General features: G+C 45.3%; 1 protein-coding gene across 1 annotated transcript; it reads left to right on the top strand.

The window, feature by feature from the left end:
* Positions 1 to 533: 533 nt before the first annotated feature.
* On the top strand, positions 534 to 13000 carry tango6 (transport and golgi organization 6 homolog (Drosophila)). Its single transcript, XM_034588409.1, has 18 exons — positions 534 to 768; positions 1802 to 2457; positions 2546 to 2668; positions 2796 to 2955; positions 3330 to 3436; positions 3695 to 3857; positions 4205 to 4272; positions 4453 to 4565; positions 4654 to 4827; positions 4979 to 5105; positions 5406 to 5609; positions 6521 to 6664; positions 6997 to 7524; positions 8753 to 8810; positions 8931 to 9089; positions 10887 to 11038; positions 11386 to 11499; positions 12386 to 13000. Exons 1-18 carry the CDS (start codon positions 717 to 719, stop codon positions 12560 to 12562), a joined length of 3279 nt encoding a protein of 1092 aa, XP_034444300.1. The 5' UTR covers positions 534 to 716; the 3' UTR covers positions 12563 to 13000.
* The last annotated feature ends 979 nt before the right edge of the window (positions 13001 to 13979 follow it).

Raw genomic sequence — 13979 nt, 5'->3', positions numbered from 1 at the left:
TCTGTACTGGCAATATCTCCATTAGCATGTACTTCTTTACACGCTTTGTAGTAGTTCAGGTATCTCATCTCCCAGCAGTAAACTTATTCTTGACTCATTCTGCCCTTTTATTGTTCTTATACTCTTGTCTTTGACTGTTTGTTTGCTACTGGATTCCTACTTTCCCTCGGGATCAATGAAGTATCACTCACAGCACTTTAACCAGCACTCTCAAACATGTATATCAAATATCATGGTCACACACATTTCTTCAATTTAATCTTTAAAAAACTTATTTTATAATGAATGTTGCGTAAAAACAACTTCAAAAACACGACACTGACAAACACAAAAATTATGGACCATATTTCCAGAGGCACTAAAGTTTTTAAAATCTTAATATTTACACTACGTTTATTTCAGCTTGTTATGTTCAGCTTATTAAGTTTAATTTCCTTCAGATCTCCATATTCTCTATTTACTTGTATTGTAATTTCTCTGCAGTGTTAATAAAGTTGATTTAAAAATAAAAGCGCCCGTGTCCTCAGCCAATCAGAGGACGATGCACGATGACGTCTAATTCCAGCGCCACTTTGAGACGCTGAGGCTAATGCTAACCGCTACGTCACACCCCCAGTTTAACGAGGCTCGTTTGGTTGATATATTTAATTATATATATTAAATAATAATCGCTGTAAACTCGCGTGTGACTGTGAAGTTGTCTGTGTGATGGAGACATGACTTCCGGGTTCCTCGCTGCGATCAATATCCTCACGAAGCCTCTGAGCGGTGAGTTGATGGAAAACTTAGAGGTTGTGACACAAACTGTGAATTATTATATAAACTGAAGCTTGAATGGTTAAAGAAACACGTCAGACATGTTCACACGAAGTAAAGTTAACATGGAACAGTAGTTTAACAGACGATAAAGAGAGGGAGGGGTTTTAAAAGAGCTTTTAAATCAGGTTTGATTGATTTTAAGGAAAGAAACCAGAGAAGCAGCTTCGATAAGTAAATCAACCTTCCACACGAGATTGAGAATCAAAGGCAGCTTGTGACTCGAGTGTTTTAAAGTGAAACCATTCTGTCATCATCAGAGCATCGTGAGGTTTATAGATCCTCACATGTTGAGGGTCAGAGGAACGACTCCCTGTTCTTAACTCCTCTGCTGTAACATGCGTTGGTTTCAACATAGCTTCATCATTTGGGTTTTAACACACAATATTTAAACCATTTTTTCTGCAGAGTAATTATGTTCAAGCTGCATGACAGTAGCAGCGAGGGATGAAATGGTTCTGAAACCCAAAATGGAAAAGTGCGACACAAATGTTCACGATCTTTTATTCGTGATACCTGAACTCCAACATGCTGCCACGTGTGAAAAGTCTCATTATTCTACATTTAAATGTGAGAAACAGCGTCTGTGTCTTAGGAGAAAGATGCTGTGGGATAAGACCCTGAAGCCCCAGTTGTCCCAGTGTGTCAGTGATGTGTGATAGAGAAAGTGCTGCACATAGATGTATAGATGTGTGTCTGTACTGTAAAGTGCTTTGAGTCGTAATCAAGACCAGAAAAGCTCAATTGAAGAATACAGACCATTTACCAATTTTATTTTTAATGAATTTTACATTTAATGCAAGTCCCTTTATGAATGTCTGTGCATTATCCTCTGAGAAATCAGTGAAAAGGTCAAAAGAATGATGGTTGTTGACAGTCACACTGATACAACTTGTCAACAGCATAGAAAGGCAATCTACACTAAACAGTCCTGTACAGATGTCGTCATGCACAGATAATTATGTGGTACTCTTTGTGTGTGTAGAGGCGTCTGTGCGTGATGCTCAGTCCTCCCACCAGGAGGCGCTCCTGGCAGTGCTGCGGAACAACAGATCCCTTCTCCTTCAGCAGCTTCAGAGCGAGAGCAGCTTCGAGGAGGTGAAGAAGCTGCGGGAGGAGGTGATGTCAGCGGCAGAGTGGTTTTCCACAGATCCAGAAGATGCCACGTGGGGCTTCGTGCAGGAGTGTCTCCTGCTGCTCCTCACCCTGGCACGACACATTTCTAATGAACTCAAACTTTTCAAGCAGAAAAGTTCCTCTGTGGCCAAAAATCAAACCCCTGAGTTTGCTCCACCTTTACCTCCGGATGTTCTCAGTGTCAACCAGCAGAAGACGCTCAGAGCAGCTCTTCAGTTCGTCGTCTCTCTGGGGCTCTGCCCCTACTTGGCTTCGGGAGTGGGCGTTCCACTGAGCTGTCGCTCAGCGTTTGGAGCCATGGTGGAGAAACTCGTCCGTGGTGGAGTGGTGTCAGCAGGGGGACGCCGCCTTCTTACCACCACAAACGTCCTGTTGCAGTTGGCAGAGCTGTCATCTTTGGCCACGCTGGTGTTCACACAGCATCTGGGGGATGTGATGGCGGCACTGTGCCAGCTCGGCTACCAGCCGCACCGGGTGGAGAGAGGGGGCACCGAGGAGGAGAAGGTAACACATCTGGATATGGGTTTGTCGTTGCTCTTTTGGAAGGATAATGCTTTTGATGCATGAAGTTTCTTGTTTGTCTTCTTTTCAGATGCAGGAGCTCAGTGCTGAGGAACGTCGAACCTGCAGGGAGGCTCTGAAAAGCCTTTTAGGAAAAGTCTACCAGCCGATCGTCATCAAGCAGCTGCTGATCCTCCAAGGTGGACCCAGACAGGTATGGAGGGATGTGGTGGTAATAGTGCTCATATTAGAAGTTAGTGCAGTGCATTGTTTCTGCCCCTTATTGTGTAAAATAGTATCGAGTGTTGTTTTCGGCTTATATCTCCTGTGCGTCCTTCCAGTCTGGTGCAGCAGGACGCTCCAGCGGTTCAGGCAGCAGAGCAGCTCTGGGATCAGCTCCGGCCTGGCTGAGGCGTCTGTGTGGTCAGCTGCTGTCTGAGCGCCTGGTGCAGCCTAACGGGGTCCAGGCTGTAGTCAGAGCCGTCCTGGAGGGGGGAACCGGTGAGTGAGCGGTTAGAAGCCCCACACTGTGGAACTCTCTGCCCACTGAACAGCTTTATTTAAGTTCCATCTGAAAACTTGTCTTTCTGTGAAAGCTTTAGGAAATGTTCGACTTTTATTTATTCTGACTATTCTAAATGATTTGATCTTATTGTTTTTACTTCCGTGCTCATGTTCGCTGTCTTATTTTAATCTCTCTGCCAAGTCTAGTAGTGAGTTGTAAACGTAAAAAACTTTTGATTAGTTTGAATGAGTTGTTTATTTGGCTCCTTCTTACTCGACTGTTTCATTTTCTTAATAGCTTGAATCTTGTGTTTTTATAGAATGGAACTTTATATTTGATGCATCCAGACCAAACTGTTTCTGTCCTCTAGGGGGCGAGTCAGACTGGAGGAAGTGTGACGGTGTGGCCAGGATCTTGGTGGCCTGCCCTCAACAGTCCACCTCAGCAGATAGTTACTACAGACAAGTCTGTCCTCAGGTCAGCTACACACACACACACACACACACACACACACACACACACACACACACACACACACACACACACACACACACACACACACACACACACACACACACACACACACACACACACACTTATCTCAGCCTGTTTACATTCCGGTGTGAATATGAGATGGTACTGATGGAGTTATTCTGCCGTTAATCCACCGTCTTGTTTCCAACTCGTCTGGTTGACCGACTCCTCGTGTTCGTTGTCATCGTTGTTCTGCTGCAGATCCTCCAGCTCCTGCACTTCAAAGACAAGCTGGCGGCACAACAGTTTCAGCTTGTGGCCACCAGGGCGGCGCTCTCCATGGTGCAGGAGAAGCCCACCTTTGCACATCAGTACCTGCTCACGCCTCTGCTTCAACCGCTTCACCGCTGCACCACTGCTTCCAGTCAGTAAACTCACTATTCTTTATCCATATGTTACATTTAAAATAGAGTTTTCCCTCCTGGGGCATCTGGAGGTGTTTCAGGTCAGATGAGATTTAACAGCCTCAGTGTGTTGTGGGTCAATCCTGAAGTTTCTCACTAAGTGAACCTCAACAGGAAGCTTTCTGATCGTGAATCTGAAGCACGGAGGCAGCTCGACCTGTTGAGTCTGCCCTAGTGTGTGCATTGAATTCCTATCAGGCAGAAATTGTTGTTTATATCATCCCCTCCTCAGAGGAACAGCAGATGAGCAGCAACAGGGTCATGTCCCAGCAGGTCTGAACTGTGTGTGTGTGTGTGTGTAATGCAGATGAGAGTCGTGACCTTGCGGCCGTGGAGGAGTGGGACCTGACACGTTGTGTGGAAGATGTGTACAAGGTGAGGACACACAAAGGCAAACCACACAGTGACGTCCGTTGAAGTTACAGTAACGGTCAGAGCTCTGGTCACATCTGGAGAAGGACGACGCAGCACTTTCACTGTTTGTAGGTGAATGTTGTGTCACTTTCCTTCACTGTGTTTCCATTGTGTTGTTCTTGTGTCTCTTGTTGCTGTCAGATCTGGGTGGTTGGTAACAGTCCATCAGCGTCTCTCCTCAAAGCTCTAGAGGAGGTTCTGCCCGTTATCTTCACTCTTTTCTGTTTCACCAAGCAGAACGCCTCACACCTTCGGTAACGTGCAGCCAGCTGACACGTGCACATGATTCAAAATCAGACCTGAAGTATGGCACCGATAATGAGTGTGTGCTGTGTCCCACAGCGCCCCCTGCCAGGACATTCTGTTGTGGTACCTGAGCCACACTGAGGCGTCTGAAGCCCTGTCCGCCCTGAGGCAGCTCTCAGGTCTGCAGGGACAGAAAACCGAGGCAAGCGACTTCTACTTCACCCCAGGAAGTGACGGAGGAGCCAGGTTCGACTCGAGAGAGAACTGCAGGTGAATGATGCAGGAAGGACACAGCTCCGTCTTGTCGAGTGGTTTTTGCTGAAGCTGTTTGCAAGATAAATAATGTCCCATCAGCATTAAAAGAGCTTCATGTGATGACTGTCAGTGAAACGTCTCCTTCTCTTCTCTGGTCCTGTGTCAGTGATGAGGACGACGCTCTGTATGAGAAGCTGTCAGGGGAACAGTGGAGGCTGGAGTGTCTCATGCATTTGTTGGCTGAACTCAAAGACAGTGATCTACCTGGAGACTTCTTCCTGGAGCTGCTGCAGGTACACACACACACACACACACACACACACACACACACACACACACACACACACACACACACACACAGATTATGGTAGAACATAATTCAATCTAGTGCATTAAATGTTACCATTGTGTTTATTTTTGGCACATTTAACAGAAGTTTGTTAAACTCTGGTAATTTTCTGGTTGTAGTATTTGTCCATTGTATATTGTTGTACAATTGTATTCTATTGTCCAGTGTTTCTGTTTGTTCTGCCCACGTCGTGGAGAAAGTAAACCTCAGTTCACGTTCCATTGTGTCCTTGCGTCTCCTGCAGGAGCTGACCAGTTGGACGGCTGCTGCAGACGAGGTGAGGAAAGACGAAGAGGAGCTGGACGTGTCCGCCATGACGCTCCTGGAGGTGGAGCAGGAGGTGCTGGGTCGAGCTGCGAGACAAAGCCTGAGACTCGCTTTACTTCAGGTGCTGGCAATAATGGTTGAGTCTCTGCAGCATAATACGCTGCTGAGAAAACCCAACCAGGTGAGCAGGAGGATCACACACACACACACACACACACACACACACACACACACACACACACACACACACACACACACACACACACACACACACACACACACACACACACACACACACACACACACACACACAATGAAAACACAAAGATGTCTGCTTAGATTAAGTATATAAGAGCAGGTCACAGTTGTTTGGCTACATTCATACTAATTTTCATTTTAAAACTGATCACTCACTTAAAGACCAGGAGTATTTAACCTGTTCTATTGGCAGTAAAACACAAACCTCCTCCTCAGGAGATCTGTTCTTGTCCTTAACGCACTTTCAGTGGTTGATTTGTTTAAGAATTCACATTTAAACTGAGCAGATGCTTCGGGACAAACTGCTTTTTATTGCACTTTCATGTTAAAACTGAGACAAACGTCCCCGAAGTGTCTAATGTGTCCGCTCGTCCTCCTGGGACTGCAGTCGTCTTTCTCCTGCACATTTCTAAATCGGTCTCTTCCTGTGGGAGTTCTTGTAAAGGAAACAAGCCACGTTGAGTCATGACGCTGAAAACCAAAATAACCTATTTTCTTTAGGATGGGGGGGGGGGGGGTGGCTGACTGGCATTTTAGGGTCAACACACTTTCCCTGTAGAGATAAAGAAATATTTGTGATAAAGTGGCCTCACTTCATGAGATGATGTTTTATTTTTAGATGTTTCACCTTTGCATGTCTTTATAAGGATAGAATATTTTCTGGGAATTTCCTGAAAAGCTTTTTAAAAAGATTCTTATACTCGATTCCTTTAACATTAAGCTCTAGATGTTAGTAGAATATTTAATTTATCTTAGTTCATTCAAACATATTTAGGCGCCTGAATGTCTCTGTTGTTATATTTCTATCCCTGAGTCTGTTCTTCTGTTCTCCAGGTGGTGGACTTCATCGTGACCCTGGTCCAAAGGGCCTGTGTGGGTCTGGATCGGGTCACTGAGCCGAGTCCTGAGAACCCGATAGAGAGTCAGACTCTGAGCATGGGGATGGGTCTGGTGGCCACTCTGCTGTCCGGACCTGAGGTACCACAACTGATAAGATGATCTTACCACAGATGTTGTTATGACAAAGAAATACAATTGAGGTTTTGTTTTTTAATCTTAAATAACAAAAAATACAAATATAACTCAAATGCTACCAAATATATAGAATCTAATTATTTTCCTGACCAATATGTCTGTGAAAGGCTCATATAGGCAGATTTCTATCATTAAACAATCATAAAATGAATCATATTTCTTCACTTTACCTCTGAGACTCTGATAATAGTATAACTAGATAATACAGACTTATTTTCAGCACCTCCAGCTCTGACTGACTCTCACAGTCTTCTCCCTCTCCTTTAATTTTACAGCTTGGCGCAGAGGACTACTCTTCCATGTCCAGGCTGCTCTCACCTCTGGAGACACTGTCCCAGAATCACTCCGACGTGGTCGTCCAGGAGCTGGCGTCCAACCTCAGAGCCGTCATCGCCACTCACGGTGCCATCAGGCCTGAAGATCTCACTGCTGCTGCCGCCCAGGCCTCCAGAAAACCTGAAACAACAGTCAAGAACAACAAAGTGTCCTCTAGGAGAAAGCAAAAGATACAAACTGAAGGAAGTGACTCAGGTACGAGACCACGTTCGTCTCCCCAGGACAGAAATCCCCCGAGCAACGCCCACATCACACACCCAGTGTCCCCCGGAGGGTCTGCAGCTGCAAAAACTACACGAGCCGGACGCACCAGTGTCCCATGCTCCTCGACCAAGCCCTTTTCTGATTGGCTGCTGGAGGCGTGTGACCCGGAGGTGCCAACCAGAGCGTTCGCCCTGAGGGTCCTGACTCAGATGGTGCAAAGTGGGAACCCGGAGGTCGTTCAGGCCCAGGAGAAGGTGCTCACGGTGGGTGACTTGTTTAAGAGCGTTAACTTTTTTAAATAAATCTTCTTTTAAACATTTGAGAAATATCAGGCCACACATTTTTAAACGAGGTCGAGGTAAAGGAAAGTAAATAAATGCAATGGCGAACACAAATGTGACATTCAGATGATTTGTTTGTTGAGCTGATAGTGAATCAGTAACAATTAAAAACATATATGTTAATATAAAAGGTGGTGGACGCAGCCTTGGTTGAAATAGCAGTTGTGTAGCCTTCACCGACTTCATAACATTGTGTTTGTGCGCATCAGGAAAGTGAAGGTTGTGTTTTTATCTGTTGGGACACATTGAGCAGACATGTATAATAAATAAGGTGGACGGACGTCTACCTCAGGGAACAATGGTTTTACTCCAGGGACTTGTTAAGGTGGGACGGACAAGAAAGGACAAAAGCTCATCTGCTATTCTCTGTTATCACACAGACACACACACACACACACACACACACACACACACACACACACACACACACACACACACACACACACACACACACACACACAGAGACACACACACACACACACACACAGACACACACCCGCTGTGTGCACCTCAGATAACCTTCCACATACAGCTGCACCTTTATTGATTTTCTTATTCCTCACTTTTGTGCCAAGGTTGTGTTTAGTTCCTCGATTTTTGAAACTCCAGATCTTTTCAGTTCTATCAAAGCTCCCCCCCCCCCCCCCCACTGATGGTCCCTGGGGGCCATGTTTCGATTATTCCCTTTGATAGTTGATCTTATTGTTTTTAATGAATTCAATATTGATCTGCTTTTGTTCTATTGGAAAGATCTTTATTGATGATGTGTTTGATGTGTTATGGCAGAATATTCCCTCTGTGGTGAAACCAGACTGTAAATAGAGATGGATCCTCAAACATGAAGCTAAGGCGCTGGTCATAGGTCATAAACCGCCTCCTCCATGTTAGTAGATGGGACATGGACCAAACAAAAAACAGTATCACTCTGATGTTTGTTCAAGTGTTTCTGATAAGTTTGGTTTTAATTAGTTATTTGATGATTTCTTGATAATCATCGTTCATCTTTATATACAGTCTCTTGTACCTGGATTTACCAAAAGTCCTTTTGTTTGTGTGATCTTGGACAGGTCTCATTAAGATGAGATAAAAACATTTAGTCTGTGGTTGGAACAAAGTCTTGTGATTTAATCAGTGTTCGTTTCTTCTTCAGCTCTTTTTAGAAAACCTGGAGCACGAGGACTCGTTCATTTACCTTTCAGCCATTCAAGGTAAAGTAGCGGCCGAGTTTGGACAAATGTGATGCTGACATTGATTTTTAATAATCGATCTACAGAAGTAATCGGTTTGAAACTACCCCCAAAGGTAAACTGAGTGTGAACTGTCTTCAGGTCTGGCTGCGTTGGCGGATTTGTTTCCTGAGAGGATCCTAGAAAGGCTCCTCAAAGACTTCCAGCACGGCCCCTCACTGCCCACATCCGACCAGGAGCGCTGCCTGGAAACCCGCCTCAAAGTGGGAGAGGTCCTGATGAGGGCGAGCAGAGCCATGGGTGAGATCTGTAGCTGAGTCCGACCTTTGACCTGTGGAGGTTGTCAAATGTTTTTAAAAAATCTGCCCCCATCCGACCTAAAGAACATAATATTTGACCTTCTTTGTTGAACTCTGTAAGAATGATAGAATATGTTTTATCATTAAATGTGCTTGTGTTTTCTGACGTGTGTGTATGTTTCTCTGTGGTGGGCAGATATCGGCCTGCAGCCACCACACGTGAAACTATAAAAGCCACAGTGCCGACTTGTTTTGCAGGCAGAGCTCTGTTCAGAAGGAGCCTGTGTATCAGAACCTATCCCTGATAGAAAACCCCATTTGGATCTGTTCCCCGCTCTGGTTTTATCTGCCAGATTGCCATCGTACCACTTCCCTGGGACAATCGGGGGTTTATATCCTCGCTGAGAGATTGGATAGAACTTCAGTTTGCTGCGCAGACATCCAGAGAGCCCCTGTGTTTGTCTTGAGCCCCACAGCCGGCAAAGATTTAGCTTTTGCCCGGCTGTCATGTGTAAATAGGAGGGTTTTCTTAATTGACTCGGCTGGTGGAGTAAATGTTGAATAACTTAATGTTTGGCCGAGCTGTGCTCTGCACCCAGGTGCTGACTCTGCACTTTCACAGCCCTGTGAGCTGCTTCAGTGTTCGACAATGGATTTACTGGATTCACTGAAAGAAAAGGGTTGGTGCACAGAATGACTTTCCCCAGACTCAGGAGAGAGAGTGTAGTTTGCTCTGGCAGCGTTACGTCACAACCAATAGCAACCACCTTTGTGTTGTTGACCCCACTTGGCTGGGATTGGCTGTAGTTTGCATAGTGAGCCAAGATGGTGGAGACGCTGATGTTAGCTGTGTCAAACCGACAACAACTAAAACATCTTCCTCTGTTCTTTACTGCGACCTTGTCAGGACCAGTAGACCTCATGGGGACCAGTGTCTGGTCCTAATGAGGCTAAACGTCATTTCTGAGGTCGTGTTAGGGTTAGGTATGAACTGGTCCTGGACTGGTTAGGGTTAGGTATGAACTGGTCCTGGTCCTGGTTAGGGATAAGGTTTTAGTTCGGCTGTCCACAATGAATGGAAGTCAACATGGAATGCGTTTACTGGAAATCGACATGGTAAATGCAATGTCTTGTGTGTGTGTGTGTGTGTGTGTGTGTGTGTGTGTGTGTGTGTGTGTGTGTGTGTGTGTGTGTGTGTGTGTGTGTGTGTGTGTGTGTGTGTGTGTGTGTGTGTGTGTGTGTGTGTGACCCCACACAGGGGTCAAGCAGGTCTTACTACCACCAGTCAGTCAGCTGGTTATCTTCTCTCAGCAGCAGTCGGCTCTGTGCTTTGTGTGTCTGTTTGCGTAACAGTGTCGCACACAAACAGCTTGTTGAACTGAATATAAGCAACAACATCATTGTGGGAGATGTGGATTCAAACCTGTGTCTTAAATGTAAAGCTCCTTCTCTGGAGCCACTTCTCAGTAATCACCTCGTGCCTTTTGTTTTGTGTGTTTGAGAACTTTGGCTTCTCTCTGTGCTGATCTGAGGATCTGAGTTATTTCTCTTCCCACAGTTCAAAAAGAGTTCAACATGTTGGCTCCTTAATTATTCTACATTATTTATTCTCTCGTCTTCCTTCAAACTGTGTAAAGTTTTCTGCTGATGAACATAACCTGAAAACATAATAAAAACCCTTCCTGCAGCTAACGGACCAGTCAGTAATATTCTCCTGGAGGTGTGTGAGAAACCGGTTGACATTAAACCTGATAAATAATTAAGCCTGAGAACTAACCTGGTGGTTGTTCTCCTCCAGGGGAGCTGGCGCCGCACCTCGGCCGACCTCTGGTGGGCGTCTTCCTGCAGGGAACCAGGGATCCAGACCAAAGCGTCCGGGCCAGCAGTCTGTCCAACCTCGGGGAACTCTGCCAGAAACTGGACTACGCTCTGGGACCACTGGCTCAAGAGGTGAGGCGGAGCACAGTCAAAGGAAACTTCTATCATCGATATTTGGATCAATAGGATCCTGGTATCATCCTCTGCCTCGTCACATGAGGCTCTAATATCCCCATTCTAATCATAATATTTATTTATTTGCTGATTTATTTGACAGGGACACAGCACGTTATTAAAAATCGCTGTAGAAGACCCTGAGGCTATTTCTGTGTGTGTGGACAGATGTGACAAACTCCTCCTACATAAGAAAAGTATAAAACAGAGTTACTCATTTATCTCTGTGTGTCTGTGTGTGTCTGTGTCTGTCTGTGTGTGTGTGTGTGTGTCTGTGTGTGTGTGTGTGTGTGTGTGTCGCACAGCTGAGCTTGTGTCTGACAGCTCTGATAAAGACGGAGAAGGAGGCAGAGGTGAGGAGAGCTGCTGTTCACGTTATAGCCCTGCTGCTCCGAGGCCTGAGCCACAAAACCACCCAGGTACACACACACACACACACACACACACACACACACACACACACACACACACACACACACACACACACACACAAAAACTCAACAACACAATTTTTTATAATAATCAATACAAAAACTATCTAAAGCTGATATTGATCAGAAAATGATTCCTGATCATATGACAGCTGAAGTCGAGGAGACGTCAGAAAATGACCTCAGGTATAGTTTTTTTTTAAAGGTCCAGGTATCTCTGCAGGAGTATAAACTAAAATATATAATATAACATAAAATATGAAGTTTATATAGATCGTAAAATAATTTATTATCATGTGGTGGGAATGACGTCACCATGAAGTCCAGTAGTCATATAGTGTATTAATACAATACAATACGACTTCTTGATCCTGGTTTGATTTCGGGCGATTAAAAGAATAAACATCATATAGACAAACATCCAGTGAAGCACTAAAGCTTTGCTCAAGTGACATGTGGCTCCTGAGTCGCTGCCACGACGACGGTCATGTGTCCAGCTGCTGGTCCCAGGTCACATCCCTGTCATTACTGGAACAGCTGGAGAAGGACAGCGCCAACATCTGTACGAGGCTAATGAGTGAGAGCAGATGAGAGGGAGAGACGGTGTGAGCTCAGAGCTGAAGCCAGAGAGGAGAACAGGCGACGTGTGGAGGAGGTGGAGGAGAGAACTGAAGAGGAGTCAGGGAATCAATTCATTTCAAGTCATAAACTCAAACATAATTGAGTTGTGTTGATTTTTGAAAGTTAAAAAACAGCTTTTAAGGATCGACTGAGGTCTTATTTTATCATCTGTGATGTGAATGTGGAGAAAAGGGTGGAAAGTAGAAGTAAATCATCCCTCGCTGGTTCCATAATGTCCCCTCTGTCTCCGCAGGTTCTCAGCGACGTTCTGTTGGATCTGTACCGAGCTCTGAAGTGGGTGTTGCGCTCGGACCCGGATGACGTCACGGTGCTGCACGCTCAGCTGGCGCTGGAGGAGCTCGATGACGTGATGAGGAGGTTCATCTTCCCCGAGCAGAAGCTGGAGAAGAAGATTGTCATGTTACCGTAGAACTGAAGTTTTCAACCCGTCCACAGTTTGACCCCACGGAGGATTTTTATATTTATGTGGCAGCTGCGGTTCTGCCTCCATGTGTGAGGTGGACTTTGTGGACTTTGTGGACACAGAGCATCAGGAAGACAGTGAAATCCTGCAGACACGGTATTAACCGTCAGGAACAGTGAGTCTGCACCCTCATGTTCCACTGTACCACCAGAACCACCACATTAAAGCTTTAAACACATATTCTGCTTTCTATTATTATTATTAGTAGTAGTAGTGTATGTATATATCTATATTGGACAGGTCGTCAGCGTGTTGAAGACAATCGTTCTTGCTCACCTTCACACCTACGATAAGTATTTTCAAACTGTGATCACACATCAACTTAACAGGACGACGGTTGAAGACCAGTGTCGTCTGAGGTAAATAAAAACAACTCAGTTCCAATGAAACGTCTCAGTTCGGTGGCCTTTCAAGTTTAAAGGGGCAGTCCCCAGATTTTACATTTTTAAAGTCAATTTACTAGTCGATCCACATCACGGAGCCTGGGATTGGTCACAGAGGGAAACCATGTGACAACGTGGTGGCCAGCTGTGGATGAAGTGAATCTATAAGAGTTGAACTTTGCTGTGTCAACAAGGTCAGAGCGGCGCTCAGGGTCGACTCCGAGGAACGAGACATTCCTTCTTTTGTCTCATCCATCGGGCGATCGGCTCATGTGTATGAATCCTGACCTCTGTGGTCTCTGCCTCTGTGTGAACACGCAAACACAGAGAGCTTCAGCTTCTTTACACCCTATGAATACTTTCTCCAACACAGAGTCACGGTATCACCGTGGCAGGATGTCAGAGACGCAGGCTCCTTCATCACGGTGGCAGATTCAGGCCACGACGCAGCAACGACTCCCAAGTCGCACCTGTGTTTACACAGAACGCTGTGTGTGTGTTTCCGTCAGTGAGGCTTCAAATAACCTGGAGGGACGTTTTTAAACTTTAAGACATGTTTGGGTTTCACAGAGTTAATTTCCTTTACATTTAATTATATCTAAATGTGTAGAAACTGGTTTAAAAGCTTAATGTTGATGGATCTGTATCATGTAGAAAACATGGTGATAAACATGCACAAAGTTAAATCACCGATTCATCATCTTAAAAGTCACAAAGTTCCCTCATTGTGTTTCATCCATTAGATTGTAAATACAGACGTGTCTCCACTTCCCATCTGTTAACATGGAGGAAGTGGGGCTTTATGACCTATACTGCAGCCAGCCACCAGGGGGCCTTTGGCTTCACTTTTGGAGACGTCATCCATCTTTCTTTACAGTGTCTCTTAAAATCGTCACCAGCTCGCCCCTCCCATGTTGCTGTCGCCTAGCAACACGGCTGAAGTTGGAAACGACAAGAAAGTTTTTATCGCTCTTTGGTTT

This window comes from Hippoglossus hippoglossus, chromosome 6, assembly GCF_009819705.1.
Source record: "Hippoglossus hippoglossus isolate fHipHip1 chromosome 6, fHipHip1.pri, whole genome shotgun sequence".
Classification (NCBI taxonomy): Eukaryota; Metazoa; Chordata; class Actinopteri; order Pleuronectiformes; family Pleuronectidae; genus Hippoglossus; species Hippoglossus hippoglossus.
The sequence above is the reverse complement of the archived record's forward strand: the minus strand, read 5'-3'. Positions and strand labels throughout refer to the sequence as shown.